At 37.0% G+C, this 23199-nt stretch overlaps 3 protein-coding genes and 1 pseudogene across 5 annotated transcripts; 2 read left to right on the top strand and 2 right to left on the bottom strand.

Annotated features, from left to right (window-relative positions):
• Window positions 1-1093: 1093 nt before the first annotated feature.
• On the top strand, window positions 1094-7299 carry LOC113288136 (phosphatidylinositol N-acetylglucosaminyltransferase subunit A-like). Of its 2 annotated transcripts, none has more exons than XR_003330480.1 (11): window positions 1094-1406; window positions 1997-2128; window positions 4553-4694; window positions 4807-5379; window positions 5556-5710; window positions 5834-5924; window positions 6057-6177; window positions 6254-6357; window positions 6445-6535; window positions 6640-6746; window positions 6937-7299. XR_003330480.1 is itself a non-coding variant. In XM_026537092.1 (11 exons), exons 2-10 carry the CDS (start codon window positions 2052-2054, stop codon window positions 6718-6720), a joined length of 1431 nt encoding a protein of 476 aa, XP_026392877.1. In that variant the 5' UTR covers window positions 1096-1406; window positions 1997-2051; the 3' UTR covers window positions 6721-6746; window positions 6896-7299. The 2 variants fall into 2 exon arrangements, 1 of the variants encoding a protein (XP_026392877.1); XM_026537092.1 differs by having other exon boundaries at window positions 1096-1406; window positions 6057-6173; window positions 6896-7299.
• A 245-nt stretch (window positions 7300-7544) lies between these two features.
• On the top strand, window positions 7545-9478 carry LOC113288139 (transmembrane protein 256 homolog). The gene is made up of 5 exons (XM_026537095.1): window positions 7545-7688; window positions 7794-7864; window positions 7968-8048; window positions 8141-8184; window positions 9133-9478. The coding sequence occupies exons 1-5, from the start codon at window positions 7649-7651 to the stop codon at window positions 9230-9232; spliced, it is 336 nt and encodes a 111-aa protein (XP_026392880.1). The 5' UTR covers window positions 7545-7648; the 3' UTR covers window positions 9233-9478.
• Window positions 9479-9592: 114 nt separating this feature from the next.
• On the bottom strand, window positions 9593-12838 carry LOC113288138 (glucan endo-1,3-beta-glucosidase 4-like). Of its 2 annotated transcripts, XM_026537094.1 has the most exons (5): window positions 12117-12838; window positions 11161-11869; window positions 10862-11004; window positions 10227-10490; window positions 9593-9796 (listed from the first exon to the last, which is right to left on the bottom strand). In XM_026537094.1, the coding sequence occupies exons 3-5, from the start codon at window positions 10935-10937 to the stop codon at window positions 9762-9764; spliced, it is 375 nt and encodes a 124-aa protein (XP_026392879.1). In that variant the 5' UTR covers window positions 10938-11004; window positions 11161-11869; window positions 12117-12838; the 3' UTR covers window positions 9593-9761. The 2 variants fall into 2 exon arrangements, with proteins under 2 accessions (XP_026392879.1, XP_026392878.1); XM_026537093.1 differs by lacking the exons at window positions 11161-11869; window positions 12117-12838 and having other exon boundaries at window positions 10862-11094.
• Window positions 12839-14455: 1617 nt separating this feature from the next.
• LOC113290978 lies at window positions 14456-20020 on the bottom strand (annotated as a pseudogene).
• Window positions 20021-23199: the final 3179 nt, after the last annotated feature.

Here is a 23199-nt window from a genome sequence, read left to right as displayed (position 1 = left end):
TAATGAAGTGGTGCAAGATGTTTCACAATGTCTCTTACTTGATCTCCTCGACCAAATTCTACATAATTAAGTACCAACTGTTGCGAGTATATCACCCCCATGCAGAACCAGCTTCTCCGGGGCTTTGGAAACTTCCCTTGACAAGTCCGCAATCACCTACAAGCATAACAAATATCTCGATAAGTGCACCTCTCATAGCTACGGTTTTGGTATCTTGGCCTTTCTATCTTGGGTGAACTCAGCGAAGATATAAAGATCTTCTTGAAGAGACTAAAGCATTGTTTAGCTATTTATGATGCCAATGTTAAAGTACGAAGTTTGTTATTTCATAGAATATGACTTGCTATTCAGAAGAGGTTGGAGCCCACTTTGTTGCTAGGCTTCCAACCAACTTCCTATAAAAACACTTTTATTTCAATAAAGAAACCCTTTTATTTATTACCTGTAAAATATAATAATCAAATCAGTCGAATATCTTGAATCAAAATATATACTTAAGCGAAAACAACACAATAGATTTATAAACTTAGATTCATTATCGAATAGCTTGAATCAGAAACTTTCTTCTTCTTTACATATCCCGATCCATTCTCGAGTCTTCTTCTTCAAATATCCTGATCCATTCTTGAATCTTCTTCTGCTTATTGTATTCACAATCACTTTCAAAACTCTTGTTCTTTTACTGTAGATTGAAATGTATTCCTCTTTTTTGAGTATTATCAACCGAAATAATTTTTTTTTATAAAAAAAGAAGATAAAAACAAAGATCGAAGAAGAAAACTATTTAGGGATTTAGGTTTTTCTTTGTCACTCGCTCGCTCGCTTCATGAGTCTCATCACTACCGGAGTCCTAATATGAAATATGAAGGGTAGTTTTGGCATTTAACCAATAAATTTTGCAAGCTTCACACTGCTTTGGACCTGTCACCTGTCCATATGATTTTTGATCCAAAATCATGAAAAAGGGCCACCGGTCCACCGGTTAAAACCAATATCATGGGCGGACCAACCATTAAACGGGTCATCGAAACGAGAGTACGTAACTGGCACGGAAAAAAATCTTCTTCACCGAGTACAGGGATTTGTGTCGGCCCTCATACCGACCTACGGCTATTGGCTATTGCTAATCAAAATGACCTATTCGTTTTCACATTTGCAAAACTGATCTGAGCTGCTTCAGAAGAGATTTATCTAAAACATCAAGTGAATTTGCAAGGTTATAATTTTACTCTTTGTTATCTTGATTCTTACTGATCTTCAGCAATTCAATCTCCACAATTTTATTACCGCCAGGGGGGGTTTCTTGGTCTTGTGTTCATTTACCAACCCAGAATACAGAAAGGGGTGTACGAAAACGGTAGTCACACAGATTCTGTGCTTGATCTTGATTGGAACAAGAAATTCAAGTAAGCTTCAAAATTTGGGTAGATAGTTTTTTCTGTTACATTTATTATTGGTTTTGCTAATGTTGCTTTCTCAGTTAATACTCAATCCTATGAGTGTGTTTTTGAAAGATGAAATATTTATTAAAAAAAAAGAAGATTCATAAAATATTTGTGAAGTCTGTGCAATTATCATCTGGTGTTTATTTGGAATTTTCTGTAGAAAATGTGTTGTTAATGTGGGTATTTTTTTGAATGCTCGAAAGATGTTCAATGAAATGTTCAAAAGGGTTGTTTAAAGAAGCAAGGTTGTTTACTTTTGCTTGAATCCTTGAGTTTTGGTTTCTTTGTGTTTGCGTAGTTTCGTCATCGTCTGTTTTTCGATAGGATGAGTGTAAGACTGGATTTATTGTATGTTAGAAACTCTGGATTTATACGTGTTGGTGAATGGTTATTAGAAATGGTTTAATGTTGGGTATGGATGCCATCGCAATCATCTATTGTTTTGTCTTTTAAGGGATTTAACATTAGTTATCGTTAAGGGTATTTGAAATTTTGATTCTTTTGTAATATTTGGATTGCACGAATACTGATTGAGAAAATTGCTCATCCAGATACAGTTTCATGTAACATTATGATATCTACAAATGCTGTTGTACTAAACATAATATGGTTTTTCAATTCACAAAAGCAAAGTCCTGGCGAGCACAGAGAAGTACGCGAGCTTACAGCCAAAGCTTTGTAAGGTATCTTTCTTAAAATTTATGTATGCTTATTTGCTTCGGTTATGTTGCAGTAGTTGTAGCATTCGCAGAGCTACTTGTGTTTAATTTGCCATGAGTTCCTGTTTATATAACGAGGTGCCACTCGAATTCTAACCTACCAGACATTGGGTTCTCCTCCAGGATGAGAGTGAGGTCTGACTTGAAGTTCATAGTTTAGCTCTTTCAATATACTATAAAGGTGGTCTTTTGTTTGTTAATATTGTCAAATAAATGTCACCCACTTGAACAATTACAGGAACATGGTAGTGTAGAAATACAGAAGTGATAGTAGATTTAGGAAATTTAACAACAGAGAATGTGGTAATCAACCTTTAGAAAGATAAAGGTATTGATCATTTAGCGGTCACATAAGCTGCAGACTGGACTCCCACTAGTTTATATCCTGTAATAAGTATATGATTTTTTTGTTTTGTTTCTCCATTATCCCCCTTTCTTTTACTGATGTGTACCGACAAACTCATAGAATGCTAGAATGACATTCCCCTAAATGCATATATGGCATAGAACTGTCTTGGTTTGATTTATGGCCAAGAAAAAATCAAACCATAGAAGAAGATTTTATGACTAATCTTCATAGTCGTGTATTCCATTTGGACAAAAGAAAGTTGACTAGTGGTAATGCTTTATCAGTTACAATGCCATCATGTGTAGCCAGCATGTTCCATATTGCAGCATGTGTAGTTCCATATTCCAAGTTACGAAAAAACACAATGATCAGAATCACTCTCCATAATGGAAGTTTTTAAATCAGGACTTCTTCGTCGGCCCCCCGCCGTGACAGCAGTCATCTAGTTAATTTAGATTGTTACCCAATTAGATTTGTTCTGTTCTTGAGAAAAAAAAAACCCTGATTTGATCAGCTTTGAAGTTCAGAAAAGAACTTGAATCTTAGTCTACGGACGGATTTTGGTAATTAGGGTCACCTACTCCAAATTGTATCACTCGTTGATGCTCCTAAATATCAATTGTTCAAGGTATGAATTTGCATAAGCAGTTTAGGGTTAGTTTTTCTTTACTTTAAATTAGTGCCATTTAGAATATTTATTGAGATGCTAAATCTCCATCATGTTGCAATTCTGTGTGTTTGTGAGCATTTCAACAAAAACTCGATTGATTTTACTTTGCATTTGTGTTCTTAAAATCAAATTGGAAATATTGATTAATTGGAGATTTTATTTCGTCAGGGCTTACATGTGTACCTGCAATTGGGATTCGAAGGTAATTACGAGTTTGGAGTGACGTGATACATAAGATACTTAACTGGAGACAACTAGGACACTTAGGTTCATTACTCACATGGGTTACTGATAGGACCGAAGATCATGTTCCCATACGATAGGTTAAATGTAACACATATATTTATCTTCAGGTATAGACCAACTAAACATTTTCAGTGCACTTGTATAAGAGCAAGAGCAAGGTTAATGCTTTCTAAGAGAAATTTTAGCATGAGGTGTGGTATGAGCATTTTACTAACACAACTAGAAACTGAATAAGTTCTAGATATTCTTGCTGACTTTTCTTTATGTAGAGATCTGATCAGCTCAGCTTATCCAGATGTCGATTGGTGAAGACTCTAAGACCCCACTTTGTACTCATTTTGTGTGTAACTTTTTTTTGTTGCAACTTTTTGAGTTCTAAATTTTGAGCAGCGGCTACTTGCATGGTAGAATTATTTTCCTATCTTATTCACTTATGTGCCTTAGTATATGCACCGAATTTTTAAATTTCATACCATAAACTTCAAACTCCGACTAATTCATAATGGCAATCTGGAAAAATATCAGAAAATGCAAAAAGGAAAAGAATAAATGAACTTGTAACTAAACAGTTTGAGGAAGAAAGGATACTTCAGTAGCTGACAGCAACATCTTGAGCAAGGCCTCAGTTTGTTTTTATGTATGACTCTACCCAAATGGATTAAAAAAATATCAATTGCTGCTGATTAGCGAAATGAAAAGTTTGTTTAGGCAACCATTAACTTGCGCAACAAAAAATGTGGCTCTTGCAGTTGTATGGAGGTATCTTTTCTTACAAAATGTTAGACTTGTGCAATAAATTAAGTGGCTTAAGGAGCAAGATTGTGTACCCACCTGTTTATGCCCTGCTTCATTCATTCAAAGATACCAATAAAATAAGTGACTGGAGGGGTCTTCTAGATAGCTTTATGGAATTTTGGGTTTTAGCCGAGTCTCGAATCTTAGTACTGTACCATCTCCTTTTTCGAGACTTGTATCAGTTCATCAATTCAGTTGCGTCAATTTGTTAGTGAGTCCAAGATGGTTTAAATGCTGGTATTATTGCAAGCTGATTCATGAATACATCGTAATGTGCTAGACTGCTAGTAGTCTGATGTTTTTGCTAACGAGTTTTCTGTTGCTACAGTTGCTTGATGCCATCAAACACAATGGATCAAAAGAGACGCCTAAGAATATTGATGGTATCTGATTTTTTTTACCCTAACTTTGGTGGTGTGGAGAATCACATTTATCTGCTCTCCCAATGTCTTCTTAAGCTTGGTCACAAGGTGAGAATTTAGTATCTTAAGGAGCTCTCCTTTTTGTTCGTCCTATGACAGTGAATCACTACATTATGTTTTTCTTTTGGTATTTACGCAATTCTGATCATGGCTTCTCTAGGTAGTTGTTATGACTCATGCTTATGGAAATCGTTCTGGGGTGCGGTATATGACTGGTGGTCTGAAAGTCTACTATATACCGTGGAAACCATTTCTCATGCAGAATACATTGCCAACCTTCTATGGGACACTTCCAATTGTACGGACAATCCTTGTTCGGGAGAAAATTTCCTTGGTGCATGGACATCAAGCCTTCTCAACTCTTTGTCATGAAGCTTTGATGCATGCACGGACCATGGGATACAAAGTCGTATTTACTGATCACTCACTCTATGGGTTTTCTGATGTAGGAAGCATTCACATGAATAAGGTATTGCAATTTACTTTGGCAGATGTGAATCAGGCAATATGTGTTTCTCATACAAGCAAGGAAAATACGGTCCTGAGGTCCGGATTACCCCCAGAAAAGGTCTTCATGATACCAAATGCTGTTGACACGGCTATGTTCACACCTGCACCAGAGAAATTGAGTCGTGATGAAATTATTATTGTTGTGATAAGCAGACTAGTTTACCGGAAGGGGGCTGATTTGCTTGTAGAAGTCATTCCTGAAGTCTGCCGTTTGTACCCAAATGTAAGTTTGTCGAGCTCTGAATAGTTTCTTGTTAAATGTGTCAAAAGTATTAAACTATAATTTGTTGACTATGATAGTTTGATAAACCTACCTGCCAGTGAAAGGGAATCCCTGCTTAGTAAATTATTTCGCAACTCTCTGATGTCATTCATCTAACGCTAAACATCTGTCTGAAGGTCCGATTCATTGTTGGAGGGGATGGCCCTAAACGAGTGCGTCTGGAAGAAATGAGGGAAAAACATTCACTTCAAGATCGTTTCGAAATGTTAGGGGCTGTTCCACATGCTCAAGTACGGTCTGTCTTGATTACTGGACATATCTTCTTGAATAGGTACGCATGGAATTTGCGCATATGCAGTTACTCATTTTCAACAATAACTCATCAAAGTGGACTTGGGGCAGTGGAGCAAGTTATCTAAACTTTCAAGGCACAATTTTTTTTTTTTTTTTGCAGTTCCCTGACAGAAGCATTCTGTATAGCAATATTGGAAGCTGCTAGTTGTGGGTTGTTAACCGTCAGTACACGAGTAGGAGGTGTCCCAGAGGCATGCACCTTGCCACATCCTCTCTCTAGCTTGCCTGTGTATTTATTTACTAAATCTATTTAATGTCTTCATTGATTGTAGATGAAAATAGTTTCCTCTGTGAAATGAATGTTCCTTTTTTCTGTCACGCAGGTACTTCCTGATGGCATGATTGTTCTGGCAGAACCGGTACCAAGCGACATGGTGCAAGCAGTAAAGAAGGCAATAGACATACTTCCGAATATTGACCCCCAAGCTATGCACCTTCGTGTGAGTGAGTCTAGTTATCTTGAACTTAGTGTCCCCATTTTTGCTTCATATTAATATATTTCCGTTGCTTTTCCTGCCAGTTGAAACAATTATATAGTTGGCATGATGTGGCCAGAAGGACTGAAGTTGTATATGATCGTGCATTGACATGTTCTGAAGAGAATCTTCTGCCACGCCTCTCACGGTAGTCTCCATTTAGAATTATGCTCAATTTCAAGTACTAACTGTGCCGCCTAACATGTGGCTTATATAAATTGTCATGTTATTATAGGTACCTTACTTGTGGTGCTTGGGCTGGCAAACTTTTCTGCTTGGTTATGATCATAGATTTCTTGTTATGGCATCTCTTACAACTATGGCAGGTAATGCCTGCACTATTCATTGTTTTCGGTGTTCTTTCAGCTAGTTTTTTTCTTGTCCTTCCCAATTTTGCTTCTTTTTTGCTTAGTCTTTGCATTTTCATCAGCCCTTTGAAGATATAGATGAGGTGCCTGATTTTGTGCTTCCTCATCAAGAACAAGAAGCTTCTCGATCTCACCAAGATTAAAGCCTAAGCTAGCAGGCTCCTGATTGGTAAGTTTGTGATTGGTGTTAGGGATTCTCTTTTTGACCCTGAATCACTAGCTACTGAGACTGTTAAAAACTGTCACCGATGCCGTTTTGTTTAGTTCTTTTATGTATTGGCATCTAAAGTGTTAAGTTTTACTTTTCTTCTATCGCAGCAAGTTCAACTTATATATCATTTGCTGATTGGCGTCAACAGAATGAAGAATAGTTCACACTACAGAGTGTGATGATTTGCATGTGAAGCACCTAATCAATTGGTCGAAATAGCAGAACAATGGCATCAGAAGATCCTTCACAAAATCCTACTTAAAGCTGACTACACCCAATTCCCTTAATATACAATTCTTGACTTCTTTGTTGAGGCTTTGGAAGACCATGCCGCGTTGAACCGCCGAACAGGAAAAAGATTGCGAGAAAGTAAACAGCACACTACCCTAATTGAAGTCTTCTATTAGGAACTCTGGTCCATGTACTGTTGTTGTATATATATTAATATCACGATCCATTTTGCAATGAAGTATGGTCAAATTTCCTAGTAAAACTACCACCTTTTATTTCACCGTGTACCTTTTTCTTGTGTAAAGTTTAAAATTTGTTCCCCCCTGAACCCCAATCAAGAAGATAAAATGAAAACAAGAAGAATAGATCACAGACTTTGGTAGTGCCATCGTGGTGTATTTTTGATCAAGAAAAATTGTGGTGACAAAATTTGTGTGCATTTGGTGGTTACGGTGATCCTACCTACCTCCCTTGCAAGTAGTGATTAAACAAAACCATTTTCCATCGAGGGGGTCTCTTCAATAATGTATTACCTTTAAGGGTTTATATAAAATATACATTTTCTTCTGCTGCTAAATATAAAGACGGCTATCGAGAGGAAAGAAGACATTTCTCAGTTCAGCCCAGTAATGGATCCTCGTCACTGGCACAAAGTTGCTGCCATCTCTGGTAAGCCCTAATTCTCTATCTAATTCTCTATATTATTATATAATAGTTTCTGTTATCTATTTGAGTTTTAGGATTTTACTCACAATTCGGAAATATGCAAAACAGGAATGGCAGCTATAGGTTTGGGCGCTTATGGAGCTCATGGTTTTAAACCCAAAAACCCTGCTTACAAAGACGTACGTATGCTTACTTATTGATTTCCAATTTCTTTTATTTAAATTTGATCTGATGAAAATCATAATCGAGTACTGATATTCCTGAAATCGATCAATTTCTTAGGTTTGGCAAACTGCATCTGTCTATCATCTGGTTCATACAGCAGCTTTGCTTGGAGCTCCTCTCACTAAACACCCTACTGTAGTAAGTCAATTTTTGGATTATGAGAATGTATAGGAACCTCAACTCTTTTTTCATGTGTTTGACTTTTCATTTGATGGTTTTTCCTGATGTAGTTTGGAGGTCTTCTAACGACTGGAATTATGGCTTTCTCGGGGACGTAAGTGCCGAATTCCTGTTATAATTGTGGTACCCTTTTGAAGTGATTTATCTTTTGATTATCGTGCTTGGAGTTTTTGCATGTTTGGAAATTGGGATTTCAATGTTAAGCCACTTTATGTTTTTGTTGCTAGATATGCTTTCTTAACTATTTGTTACACCCTCATTATACCCTTGTGGCTTGTTGCGTATCTTGATTTTCTTTATCGAGCTTTTATAGTTAAGCATTGTTGTTAATACTTGTTGAACTCGGAAGTAAGGTTTACTAGGTGAATTCAAATCATTTCACTAGTGAACTTTGTTCCCATATACAATATATATACTGTGTCTCTGCTACCTTCTGGCTACCTCCTCACTCTTTTAGATGCTTGAGGTAACTAAGGTTCACTAGGATAAGGTTCGGGAGATAGATGGACTATATTTAGAAGATACCCCTGAACCCCACCCCAAGCACGCAATATGTAGCTTTACAACACTACCGGTCACTAGCCTAGTTCTAATTTGCCTCTTCGTCTTTCATATTTTTTCCCATATAACATGTTAGTTCTTGCATTAGGAGACTGGCAAGGACCCAAACTTGCTCCATCTAGTCCGGTTGGAAGTTATGAATTTCTTGTTCTCTCCATGTATGATCGTTTTTTCTCGCAAAAGGTCGAACAATACCATGTCTTACTCCTTTTCACTACATCATCGAAGCTTCTGTGTCCTTCCTCAATTTAATGCTTGAACTACAATTAGTTGCTGTGTACGATGACAACCTAGCTATTGTTAATATGGATCAGCCAATGTGACGAAGAACTTTCAGTTACACTTGTAATAACACAATGCCTGCTCTGTGCGCTTTCACTTAGTAATTATGCCATCATGGTTTTATGTGTTTTTTTATTTCAACCACTTATATAGTTTGCGTCACAATGTGAAGAAACTGATTTTCTGAGAGATTTTGCAGGTGTTACGCTGTTGCACTTCTTGAGGACAGAAAATTTTCTACTTTAGCTCCAGCTGGTGGCTTTGCTTTTATCGCTGCATGGGCAAGCCTACTGTTCTAGTAACCGGTTTGTATGACATGAATATACTCTGTTCTAAGAAAGCAATTGAAACTCTCAAGATTATGGCTCTGGAAAAACGTTACCAGATGAAACCTTTTGAAACTCTACTTTCACTGAACAGCTGCTCATGTAATTTACTTTACTTTCAATATGATGATTTACTAATCTCATTGTGTAAATGTACTTTGAATGGGCACAAAAATAATAAGTGTTTGTTGCATCAATAGACTTCAGTCATTTGGATTTGCAGGTATCCAATTACAGTGACCACTGGTTAATTTTTGGCATCCTTCCCTGTTATCAGGGAATTTACTTTACTGGGAGTTTACTTAGTTGACTCCATTGGATAACATGAATTTAGACTAAAAGTTGAAAATTTGAATATTATTGATTTGAATTCCATTCTGGAAATAATTGAGAATTTTTCCTTTAAAGAGAATAAAAGAAAGAAAACTGTGTAATAGAATGACGAAGCTTATCAAAAACAATAAAAAAATCAGATCGAAGGCAGTAGGTTCTTCACTTCAGATTAGGGAAGTATCTCGTACTTGCATGAACCATAACCTGCAATCAAAGATCAAGAGAGGAGGGTTAGGACTAGAGATGATTACTGTAAAGGTTTAAACAGTGTATCGAATAATTGTTTTATCTAAAGATATGGGGTTGTTCCAATTCAAAAGATTTCCCAAGTTTTGAAGCACATGCACTTGCTTCTTTATGTTGGGCGTTGAGCGACTCAGTACCATGTGAATTTGCATAGAAAACTCTATCTAGATCTGAAACTGGCATCTTTATATTTTTGTGGTATCTTGGCATACCGAATGAACGCCGTCGAATTAGATCGGTATAGATATGTGATTTGCTTGGTTCTGATTACTATTGTTAATGGCACACTGGCATTGTATTGTTAGTTTGCAGCAATGCAGTGGGATTAACAATAAGAATTTGATATTTTTCTCTCAAGAACTTTTGTGAAAGAAATTGAACATCTTACTTGGGTCCTCTTCATTAGCCATGGCAGCACCATTGAAATAACAAGTGGCACCTTGACTCTTGAATTTTTGATAGTAACTGTTGAAAGCATAGGAAGCATGGTCTTCCAATGTGTTTGGGAGATAGCAAGGCTTTCCTTCTTGTATATTAAGGCAAATATCATCCCCTTGCGAACACGCCCAGTTTAGTGCCCCTTGAATAGTTTCATTAGAGGCTTGACGATCAACAATACACCATTGCTGTCCTAATTCCCCGTCTGCCTCAACTGTTGCCAAGCAAAACCAAAAACATAGAAATATAAAGAGTTTGATTAGTTTCTTCATCTTAGTGGCAAGAGTTTTGCTGCTCATAACTTGGAATTTCTAATATAAAATACACATTGAATCTGAACACAACTTCAGCTGTCATTGAAAATTTAATGACTTGATATCAGAAAAGATTTTTTCTTAATTGCCTCACTTTTTTCACTCGTGGAATTGATGTCGAACACTCTAACCGGCAACCTCAAGAATGATATCACTGAAAAGGATTATCTTAACAAATATGCTGTGAATTGTAACTCTTATAGGCTGCGGATAACTAGTCTGAAAACATGTAGAAGGAAACAAAAGAACACAAGGTTATTGATCACATTACCTGAATTTTGTGGGATTACCATAACAAGGAGAGCAGAAAAAAGAACTGCTAGCACCACAATTGGTGACGTCTTCATCCTCCTCAGTTGTTTGTAGAAGTGTTTATCTCCAACTATTCACCACCACAGACTGTGTGAAACCTCTCTGTATATAAAAACAAACACCAGAAAAGATGAAATTTGTATATTTTCTTTAGGACTTTATACCTTGTTGTATAGGCCTCAATAACTAGAAGAATTTAGAAGAAACTAAAACAGGAATCTACTTTAACAATTTTAAGCCCAATAAAATACTACGTACTTTATTTAGAGAGATGTCAAATATGTAAAGATAATAAATTATGGGTATCATAGAGACGGATTAGACAAAACTAAATCAAAGATAAAAGAGACAGGAGAATTAAAGTGGTTCGGCACTAACGCCTACGTCCACTGACAGAACCCCGTAGGGTGGATTGGATTATTGATCTTCAGAGTTTTATGATTCTGGGATAATATTACAGTTACATGACGAGTCCTATTTATAGGATTATTGGATCAAAAGTAAACCTAGAATAGCAAAATACATTGACTAGGTAAACTAACTTATCCAGCTAGAATAAAGGAGTTAATAGCCAGAATGCGTAATCTTATGCATGACTTGGTCTTGTAAATATCTTCTCCACACGTCCGTTCAATGAACCAAAAGCTAACTCACCACCTCGATCACCTCAGTGGCTAATATGTGTGCCATATATTCCAACACCCCCCTCAAGTTGGACACGTAGAGAAATGAAGTGTGCAACTTGGACAATATCTTGAAAAGAAACCTTGTAATTTAAACTCTGCATGACGTGCTTCGACCATGGCATGGATGCTTCATTCACGTATTTAGACCGCGGCAGTTGAACTTTATGATCTTCGTGATCTTCTTTTCATCATTTTTTTTTTACGGTCTTCATGCCGTGAGTGTATATCCAGATAACTTAAACTCCATGGTGTTAGTGAGTACTTGAGAAACGGAAGTACCACTGTTGTTGATAACCCAACCAAAAATCTTTTGTGTCAGTATGTAGCAAAAATAAATAAATATTGCAGACGGAAAGGTAAACAAGATATAGGATGATGATTAGGTTTGCTTAGCTAAACCTAGAGATAACTCATATAAGCATTTGCATGCTTCATAAAATTATTGAGAGATCGTCAAATAGTTTCCTGAATTTGCAAACCAATGATGATATATAAAACTAACTTGATGTATTGAACAGTAGTTGTTACCTTCACAGGCTTTAGAGAGTTTTCTGTTTCATGAATTCTTCCTCCAATTGACAAGGGTTAAACCAGAAAAGGAGTATGGTCTATTAACAGAAAACAAAAAACTGTGTATCCGCAAGAGTCATTAGGTATTAGGAAGAAACCTTAATAAAGGTGTGAGATAATGACATATTACAAACAGAAAATATATTCGAACCCATGATATTTAAAACAAGGATCTCGAAAAATTATTTTAGTCTTGGATTAGAATAAAAATAAAAACAATAGTTGTGATCTGTGATGCAAAATAAAAGGAAGGATCTCTGTAGTGTTTGGAACTCCATAAACCAGAAAAGGAGTATGGTCTATTAACAGAAAAGGAGTACATGGACTATGGACTGGCGGTGCAGACTATATCCACAGCTCACGGTGCAGACTATATCCACAGCTGATAGGCAAGAATCATTAGAGATGATTATGAGAATTAGCTTGGATAAAAGCAGAGTCGATGAATATCGACAGAAGTACAAAGAGATTACTTTGATCAAAACTTACACTCAACATATGAGCGGCCATGGAATAAACTTGGCCTTGAATACTGACGGAAACAGTTGTTGATAAAAATGACATCTTTGCAATCACCAAAGGATTTTCGCGAAGGTGAATGTTATACAGCCTCTTATACATTGCATGAGAACAAAAAAGACTGCTTTATCGATGAACACGATTCTTTCATTTGATAACCACTGCAATAGCTATAGAGGCAACCATTAGTGAGTTTCATGCTATTAAAGGAGAGAAAATATTCTCATAAAAAATAAATTCCTAATCCGAAAATTTTCGGAAAGAAAAGATGATTATTTATTAAGGATATATACTGAAAATATGGAAAATATTTTCAAATTAATCGATTAACAGACTTTGGCAAGAATTCCGAAAAATGGAGATATTTTCGGGATTGACTTAAATATGGAAATCTTGCTGGAAAAGATGAACCAAAAAGCTACGTCTATGTGTACGGCAAAGACTCAAAAGCTATATCTTCATGTGTACAACAGATAGACTTGAAAGCATACATACAGTAATGTGAATAAGACAACATCAAAAGGAACTTGATGAAGATAATAACAGAACCCACGAATCTTATATGTAAAGTCGTGAATGCTATCGTTGCTTTACTGTTGACGGCTTAAGAAAGGAAAAGGAAAAATTTAGATGTAAGCAAAATTTGAATACTGGAAGAAAAACATAGATTTTCGTCCAAAGAACGATACCCATAGACATAATGAAAAACAAAACTCATGATGATGATAGAAACGATCATTAGGAAGAGTTATTTGATGATAACTCTGTTGGAAATACCGAATATAAATCATCTATAGAAATATAGACTAATATCGAAGATTAGTCCAAATAAAATAGATGAAAATGACAGCAAAATAATTAGAAAGCGGAAGCAATCTGAGCGGATCTCCCCGCTCTGATAGCATAATAAATTATGGGTATCATAGAGACGGATATCGATTAGACAAAACTAAATCAAAGATAAAAGAGACAGGAGAATTAAAGTGGTTCGGCACTAACGCCTACGTTGACAGAACCCCGTAGGGTGGATTGGATTATTGATCTCCAGAGTTTTATGATTCTGGGATAATATTACAGTTACATGACGAGTCCTATTTATAGGATTATTGAATCAAAAGTAAACCTAGAGTAGCAAAATACATTGACTAGGTAAACTAACTTATCCAGCTAGAATAAAGGAGTTAATAGCCAGAATGCGTAATCTTATGCATGACTTGGTCTTGTAAATATCTTCTCCACACGTCCGTTCAATGAACCAAAAGCTAACTCACCACCTCGATCACCTCAGTGGCTAATATGTGTGCCATATATTCCAACAAAAGAAAATAATTTACACGTCTTTTTTCAGAAAAATAATGTCTAGACTCGACAGAATTGGCCTCAGATCCTGTTGAATAATGTGCTCGTATTCCTTCAAATTTACGTCAACGTCTACCGACTTATATTCTATTATTACCAAATGTTCTGGCCCAAATTGCCTTCTTTTAACATGTTTTTTCAATGACAACAAGGGAAACAATAAATAGAGCAATGGGAAACCTTGCTCTGTGTTTACATGCACCTTTCCTTGATTTGTCTTTTTTAATCCAGCACCGGCTTAAGTAGGACCAGTGAAGCATGTGAGTGTGAGTCCACAACCACAAGAGACAGTTGAGCATAATCATAGGCTGAATAATTGCTGAATTTGGTCTTTTAATGGGTTACAACTAATTCAGAAAAACCTTAATAGTTAAAAGTGAAAAATTTCCTCATTATGACTTTGCAGAACAAGACACCAGTTGAAAGCAGAAAATTTTACTATGAGAAGCTTAGGTCTCTACATATATTACATTACTTGAACCATACCATAATAGAGTTGTATATTACAAACTCTTACACGAAGTAAGAGGTTTTGGGACATCAGGTTAATAAAAACCCTTAGAACCCATGACCGAGTTGTGAGAGAGAGCACGTACCATCCATACCAAAGATACGGATGGATTTTTTTCAACAACACGCCTGAAACAGATTCAAGGCATCATAGATTCCACAGTTCACATCTAACAGCAAAGAGACCATTTGAGCAGGGAGCAGTTGAGCAGAGCTATCCGCTGAGAAATTCTTTTCCAGCACTTGTTTGCACATAGAAGCATCATGAAGTGGTGTTACACTTTCCATTAACCATTTAGTCATTTTTTTTTTCTTTTTCTTTTTGAGATTAAAACTAACTGAACAAAAAATGTTTCTTCTCTAAGTGACCGATAAATATGGTTATTACTTAATAGTCAGTCATCCAGCAACCCTGAAAATAGATCAAGAAAAAAGCTGGTCTGTCAGCAAACAATAACAGAGTTCTTAGTATATGGTACGGTGATATTTTGGAAGCCAGCAGTAGTAAAGGACAAAATATGTTACTCAATGGAACAAAGATGAAAAAGATAACACAGGAAAACAAGCAAAGGCTCTGTACATGTAGATATTCAAGGTTGCATGAATAAACATTGACTGAGTGGCGGTTAAAGGATTTACCAGATAATGAACGAGCCCAACCAAGTATGATCAAGATTATACGAACTTTCCATCCCATCACGCTAAATAGATATTGATTATAGAACAGCATTCAAGATTCATCAGTTGGCACTGCACCAACGGTCTACCTCCATCCATGTGACTTTGGTCTATAGGTCAGGCAAAAAGAAACACTTAACTGCTGTGTAAAGTTGCTCTTCTTCAAAAGGTTTCGCTACATAACCATCCATTCCCCATTCCATGCACTTCTCATGTGTTGCCTGGAATACATCAGCTGTCATGGCTAGTATTGGTGTGTGCCAGTTCTGCCCATTCGGCTGTTTGAATTGCTGATTAACCTTACTCTCGAAGCTGCGGATCTGTTTTGTAGCCTCGAACCTAAAGAGAGACAGTCTTATTAGAAGCTGAACAGATAAAACAAAAAATGAAGCAGGCAAGAAAGATATCCTCTGGATGCATCAGTGAGTATATGTTTGATTTTGTCAATTTACCCGTCCATTTCTGGCATTTGAAGATCCATAAAACAAGCACCGAATGCATGGGGTGGCTGGAGCATTTTAACAGCATCCTTCCCACTCTCAACACAAGTAACTTCTGCTCCGTATTTACTCAGTGCACCTGCTGCTACCCTACGATTTACTTTATTATCATCTACAACCAATATTTTCCTTCCAAATAGTAGGCTTTTAAGGTTTGAAGATTTGGCTTTAGAAAAGTATTTGTTGGTCCCAGTACCGAGGATGAGCTTGGACAGCGTACTCAGGCGGAGCGGTTTTGTTATTATCTCATCTACATAGCCATTTGATTTCAACTCATCTAACTTGGCAGACCTTGATCTAGCCGATAGAAATATCTTTGGGCACTTTCCCAAGGGCTTATGTCTTCCATTCCGACGGAGCTCTTTGAGCAGATCACCAGTGACAAAAGCTGTCCGATTCTCCAAACCATCTTCTTCAATAACCACTATGTCAAACTGAAAGTTTGCACTGCGGAAGTGAATCAAATCATTCAGTTGAGTACAAAGCAATGAAATACAGTAATAGGAGAACAGAGATCACCGAAACTTTAATACAAATATAAAAAATAATATACCTCGATTGACTGGCTTCTGATGCATAAGAACAAGCAGATTCCAAATCAGCAGTGAGTTCCACACATAGTCCAAGCCTTTGAAGTTGATATCTGGTCAGCTGGGCACGAATACTCTTTCCATCAACCACCAGTCCCTTCAATCCCTGGAACTTCAAGAATGTTTCAATCTCACTCTGGTTTGTTTCCAGATTAGATTGTATCTGTCCCTTTTTAAGATTCACAGTAAATGTAAAGGCACTGCCGCACTCAGGAACCTGATTTCATGAGAAACCGTTGCAAGGAACTACAGAAGATAAAATAATGTTTAGTTTAACTAGTTCACATAAATAAGAAGTTGAGTAATCAATCCCAGGAAATTAAATTGATCAATTGTATCACTATAAACTTCAATCACCTGAGATTTAGCCATCAGCAGCTTCTGCCCGTATTTTAAGCATCATCATTTCACAGTAGTCGTCCTCCACCTTTGAAATTCTGTTTATAGCGGCATTGAAAATATGACCCACAAGCAACGTTATCACAAAGACACCGGCAGATGCCATAATTGCTTGCCAAGGGGGAGGTGCTTTCTGCTTAAATCTGCAATACTATGGGAATATACTTTCATTCTGAAAAGTGCATGGTTCTACACTCCATGGCGGAGTTATACGGAAAGAAGCTAACCTGCAATGATCTCATGTCTTCGAGATGGGTCCCCAAAATCAAGTTTGCTAAGATGTAAATGTCCTACGTCTGTCTCACTGGGTCCATACATATTGATTGGAGCAGATCGATTAGTAGTGTCATATACGTTGACAACGATCGTTTGTTTGCTAGCAAGCTGATGCAGAAGCTTCTCAACCAATGAGGGCACATCATAAGATGCTCCAAGATATCTGTTCAATAAACAGATCTTAATACATTAGTGGAGTAATTAACAAAAGATGGTGTGCACATTTTATCTTATTGATAAACTACACAAATAGTATGACAATAAAGCTAAAGAAGAATCCCTGCAATAATAAGGGCCCGTGTAGAACCACAAAAACATACCCAAGTGTTGCTTCAATACGTTGATCTGGTGTAGCATCTGCAGGGAGGTCAGTTTTGTACACAGCAAACGTGAGTACCACATCAAGGTGATTAGATTTTAATAGAGGGAAAGGGGAAGTCAGGACTCCCTTTCCAGATGCCCTCGCTCGCAAGATGTTCTCGCGGTCTTCCTGCACAATGAAAGCTTTTTAATTAGAAAAAGAAAAAAGAAAAGAAAAGATGAATATGAAAACAAATTCTACATGAAAACATGACACACCTCTCCGGACATCATATCAATGGATACAATATGTGCAACAGTTTTTTGAGATAATGTAACTGGTGCATATTCATCTTGGATGGGTGCAGGATCAAGCTTCTCAGTGATGTAATCTTGAGGAGAAGATGGGTCCCCCTTGTCCATTTTCTTTATTGTCCACCCATGACGCTTCTCAAACTTCTCTCTATCTGTATGGAGAACTTTCACAGCATAGGCTACACCACTAGTGAGCGGCCTTTCAAAGGCAGTTCTTTCCGTATATTGTGCAAATGTTTTCTGACAAAACAAGAGAGAGATTAGCGAGTAGTGTTGCTGTATTACGCATCACAAATACTACAACATAAAAGCATAAAATCTCCAGTGGCCATATCAAATGAACAAGAAAAACACAGAAGAGGAAGAAATGTTACTTGATCAATGGCAGAAGGTTGCTTCCCATGGTGAAACGTAGACACGAGAATTGCCAAGGCATGAACATGGTTCATGCTCACATTGAACTGGTCTTGCAACATACATGTACGCTCATCGCACATGTTGGAAAGCATTTCCGTTCTCAACAAGTTTATATTACTGTTCATGGACCAAAGCAACCAAAAAGATCCAAATACCCCTGCCAAGACAAGCACAACCAGTAATTTTCTCCTCCACTTCCCACTACTATGAGCTGCATTTTGAGAATATTGTAGAGACTGGGGTTGGGGCTGAGCCTGAGCCTGAATTTGATGAACTTGCTTTCTCTCTCGTTTAACACGCCATCTTTCACGAATGTAAGAGATCGTCCAACTCAGCAGCATGCCAACAATAACCCACCAAATGATCTTAAGCCAACACACTGTAAGACTCCCAGTATACTCCTCTTTGCACTCAGAAAGTTCCGTGGAAGGCGATGTGTTCTAACCATGTCAATAATACCAAATCATGAATCAGTAAGAGAGGAAGGAGAGATCAACGTAGCAACAAATTTAGACAGATTTAACTAGTTACTGTACCCTTTGCTCATGTTACCTACTTCACATTTTTGCAGTACCTAAGAAAGTAAAGCTAAACTCTAAACTGTAAACATCATTTGTGGCAGTCAACAATACCAATGAAACATTGCTAGTAAAGTGATCTAACAGTAAAACAAATGCAACTTTAAAAGAGCATATCCAAAAGAAAAGGAGAATTACAACCATAAAAATTACAAAGAAACTAATGTCACTCAAACAAGCAGATGAGAAAAATATATACTATTTTGGGATAACATTAGTGGAATTAGGTGACCCTATAACTCAAACTTCACAACCAAAAAACGGCACATTCTATAATCCAACTTGAATTTTCAATCTTATCACTCAAACTCCACTACTTGACACAAGTCAAGAATTTGAATAATCAATGGATCATAAGGATAGGTACCCATAGAAGTATACTAAAAAGACATGACAAGAAAAAATTTGTAAGTTAACCTGATTTGATTGCATGAAGGAATGAAACTGGTTCAAGCTTTGAGCTTTGTCATTCCAAAAATTTGATATCTCTGATACCTCACTCCAATCCCAGTTACTGCCAACACTATACAAAACCCAAATAAAACCACTGACAACCCACAATATAAGAAGTTTTTCCTTCCATTTCAAAACACTATTAGATCCTCCTCCTTGCATTAGCTCCTCCTTATCTTTCCTAAGCTTACAGGTACTTGTTGTTTTAGAGTTAGAAGGTATGCAATTTAAAGCCATACTTCTAACCAAAACCCATTGACCAATCTTCATGCAGAGTTTGGGAAGCTTTAATAGACATCCATCAAAGCAAGTAAAACTCATCTATGAACAAAGCTTTATAGAAACCTTCAACAAGGAAGAAACTTCACTCATGCATCAAAAGACAATTGAATAAAAACCTTAAGAGGAATTACTCGCCAATTTGTAGAAAAGATAGTGTTCTTGCTTACTATAAGAAGACAAATGGGTTTAAAATAGCTCAATCTATCTCTGTCCCTTTACAAAAACCCATCAACACTTGACTAATTTTAGAATGAGATAACCCCCCTCAAGAAATCATAAACACTGTGAAGTAGTGTATGCAGCTGGATATTATAGACACCCACAGTAGTGTTTTCTACTTTTTAGCTTCTTTCACTCTCTAAGCCTCTGTGTAAACACCATCACCTTCTCTCTACTGAGAACCCAGTTGGGAATACGAATGATCAGACAGTAAGATAAAAAGATGTTCTTCTCTTTTTACTTCTTTTTTACTTGTCTCTGACTTACTACTACTATGTTGCTTGGCAATGGCAAAACACCCCTCAAAGTCTAAGCTATCATTTGTTTATTTTGAGAGAGATATGGCCTGCTACATCATTAACTCATCATCTTATATTTAAGGAAATGTAAACAGAAAACGAATTTCAATTCATTATAGCTTAAAAAAAGAGTATACAACCACATTATATACACCCAGGAACAACTCTTCCTTAATTTATATTTTTTATTTAATTTTTCTTTTTGGAAGATGAAAAAGACATCTCCATCCTTGTTTAAGATGGGTTTATTTGTTTCCTTTCTAGACTCTATGCAGAGAGAGAAAGAATCAAAAGACTCAAGTACGATTTTTTATCAGTCAAGCAAAAGATTTTGATTGAATAACAAATCATACAGGTGGCTAACATGCGCAGTGAGTGTAGCCAAGTTTAACCTACACCGAAATGCATTTGTTTACATCAAAAGGAAGAATGGTAGAATGTACCTTACCCACTGAAGAAATTGCAAAATAAAATAGTTTTCTCTTAGGACTTAAAACAAACACTTTGGGTCATGATTAGTTGAGTAGGAATGTAGAATTAAAGGTTTGGGGTATAATGTTTTGTTTTTTTATGATTAAATTGTACTTCGGTGACGTGTTTAACTAGCATTTTTGTGTGTTCAGCGAGGCAATCCATTCATCAATTAAATAACCGAGATTAGTTCCGTTCAATGCAAGTCAGGAGACCTTGTATATACACAATACAGTAGAAACTAAACTACCTGGGTTCCGATGTGAAAGTCAGCTCAGCTGGTTCACATCTTCCTCTGTTTCTGCTACCACCGCAAGGAGGCTGTTGTTTTTATTACAGCTTCTCCAGCTATTCGATGATTGCACCGTCCAAGCTATTAATACCGACTTCGCTTCCCACCCCGGATTTTACATCAACTTTTTCTCCGGTACACTATGATATGATTAGTTTTCAATCATCTAAAACCCTTGTAAGTAATTTTCAATCATCTAAAACCCTTGTAAAAAATTAACAAACACTCTCCCTCGTAAATAATAAACTGCTTTAAAGTATTCCGAAACAAAAAAACAAGTCACTGGTTCCAAACCCCTCTTAAATGTACTTTAAATGTCATATACCACAACTTGTGGGACCCACAGAAAGATTTTTACTTTTTACTTTTTTTCGGTCCACGAGTTATAACCCCAAAGGTGTCACGATCCATATACAAAAAATCCAACAAAACAAATTGTTCACAAAAACCTCATTTAATATAAACTGTCTATATTACCCTTCTAGTCTAATATAAACACTTTAATTCTTATTATATTGTCACCCCCAACAAGAAATAAACAACCACCAATAAGCACCGCCGCCGCCTCCGACCACCACCTCCGCCGCCACCACCGACCACCACCGCCGCCGCCGCCGCCGCCACTGACCACCACCACCCCCACCGACCACCACCGCCGCCACCACCCACCGCCACCACCGCCACCACCGACCACCACCGCCGCCACCGACCACCACCGCTCCGCCGTCGCCACCGATACTGCGCAATTGCACCACCACTGCCAGCCACCCTACCATCCAGCACCACCATTGTCGACCACCAACGCCACCACCTTCGACCACCACCACCACCACCGATACTACGTAATTGCACCACCAATACCATCCACCACCACCACTGTCGACCACCGCCGACCAAAACCAGCACCACGACCGCCCACCACCACCACCTCCCAAAAATACGATGAAACCGATTTTGGTTTCATCTTGGTTTCGTGAGAAATCACCTGCAAGAAATTTTTTAAGAGGTATTATACATCTTCATGCATAGAAATACATTGTTGAAATACGATGAAACCGATTTTGGTTTCATCATAAATAAGATGAAACCATAATTGGTTTCTGCGCTTCGACAGCAATACCACCAGTTATGTCTCAAGACCCATTACTCAGCTTCACCTGGTATATAACTTGATACCAGGTGCAGATGGTTTTGATTCCCCAGGACCAGCAAAGAGATATCCTAAAGAACTTTGACCTCCTCCATAACTGACTCCACGACCCATTTATCTAAAACACCAACAAGATTGGTTTCGTCGACATCAAATCTAGAAAAAAAATCACATATTAGATGAAACAAAAATTTCATTCAAACCTCAGCAACATAATTAGTTACAGCTAGAATTCAAACCACACAACTACCTAAGCATCATCACAACTAATTCAGTTTCATAACATTCTGTAAAGCACCCACCAATAACATTTTGTAACTCAATTTTTTTCCGCTTCAGACTTAACCTAAACACAAATACCACTTCTTTGATTCAAAGAACATAATCTCCATCACAACTAGCATTGTAAATCCTAATCCACAAATATCAAACACAACAACAATTCAAACTCATAAACAAAATTCAATTTAAGTAAGGATAAGATTAGATGGAACCAATTTTGGTTTCATCAGTCTGCAAGAAAAATTATAAACCATGATTCATTTTGTTTGACGACACCAATAGCAATAACTTGTGTTGGCCTATAAAAACAATAACTTGATACTCGCACAAATATTGTAAGGCATGGACACACAGAGGTCTCAATATTCAGAACAGGGTAATTCAATTCATTCATTACAACCAAATCCCAAAGGTAAGTCATACAGGCAAAAGAAGGTAAAACTACCATGGTAATTCATTGTACTGCGGGTACGTAAGACTCTAACTTGTTAAGTTACATTGTTGTTGTTAAGATCATATCATCTTAATTAACGAAGAATAAAGCAAATCAATGATAAAAGCAACAAGAAGGGAAACATAAACTTGAATGAACCAAAAGGATGATACTAGTCTGAAGAGATTAAAAACATAGACCACACCACCTACAACATTGATAAAAAAATTAAGCAAGGATAAGATTACCTTACATCAAATTCCTAAAACGAGGTAGATGATTCCGGCTTCCTTGATTTGTCCACTACAACCAGCTCGACACAGATAACAACTCCATCACTTCCTTATAACATAATCAAACAATAATTCCATCAGCAGCTTCAAACAATTAACTTTATCTTGAACTTCTGAATCATAGATTCAAAAAAATACATTATTATATCACCAACAAATTGGTTTTGTCGATAAAAATTAGATGAAACCAAACTAGTTTCAGCCTAAAACAATCCATATCACAAAAAAAAATTGGTTTTACCAATTAATACGCAGCCACAACACTGCCACCACCACCGCCATAGCCACCAGCAAAGCCACCATCACAATAACATTGGTTTTGTCGACGAAAATTTGAAAAAATAAAAGATGAACCAAAACCTGTTCCATCAGAAAACTATAGTAAAATTAGGATGTTATACCAAATCAGGGGCAGAATCAAAGGTG

This window comes from Papaver somniferum, chromosome 6 (genome assembly GCF_003573695.1).
Source record: "Papaver somniferum cultivar HN1 chromosome 6, ASM357369v1, whole genome shotgun sequence".
Classification (NCBI taxonomy): Eukaryota; Viridiplantae; Streptophyta; class Magnoliopsida; order Ranunculales; family Papaveraceae; genus Papaver; species Papaver somniferum.
Note: the sequence above shows the minus strand (reverse complement) of the source record. Positions and strands in the feature narration are given on the sequence as shown.

Bases quoted from the DNA above. Each gene is read 5' to 3' on its own strand.
- LOC113288136 (XM_026537092.1), top strand. From the start codon at position 2,052: ATGGTTTTTCAATTCACAAAAGCAAAGTCCTGGCGAGCACAGAGAAGT. The intron at 5,380-5,555 runs GTAAGTTTGTCG...ATCTGTCTGAAG, and splicing joins TCTGCCGTTTGTACCCAAAT to GTCCGATTCATTGTTGGAGG. The intron at 6,536-6,639 runs GTAATGCCTGCA...CATTTTCATCAG, and splicing joins ATCTCTTACAACTATGGCAG to CCCTTTGAAGATATAGATGA.
- LOC113288139 (XM_026537095.1), top strand. From the start codon at position 7,649: ATGGATCCTCGTCACTGGCACAAAGTTGCTGCCATCTCTG. The intron at 7,865-7,967 runs GTACGTATGCTT...TCAATTTCTTAG, and splicing joins AAAACCCTGCTTACAAAGAC to GTTTGGCAAACTGCATCTGT. The intron at 8,049-8,140 runs GTAAGTCAATTT...TTCCTGATGTAG, and splicing joins TCACTAAACACCCTACTGTA to TTTGGAGGTCTTCTAACGAC.
- LOC113288138 (XM_026537094.1), bottom strand. From the start codon at position 10,937: ATGAAGACGTCACCAATTGTGGTGCTAGCAGTTCTTTTTTCTGCTCTC. The intron at 10,491-10,861 runs GTAATGTGATCA...GCTTGGCAACAG, and splicing joins GGTAATCCCACAAAATTCAG to TTGAGGCAGACGGGGAATTA. The intron at 9,797-10,226 runs GTAAGATGTTCA...CTTTGATTGCAG, and splicing joins GGCTAATGAAGAGGACCCAA to GTTATGGTTCATGCAAGTAC.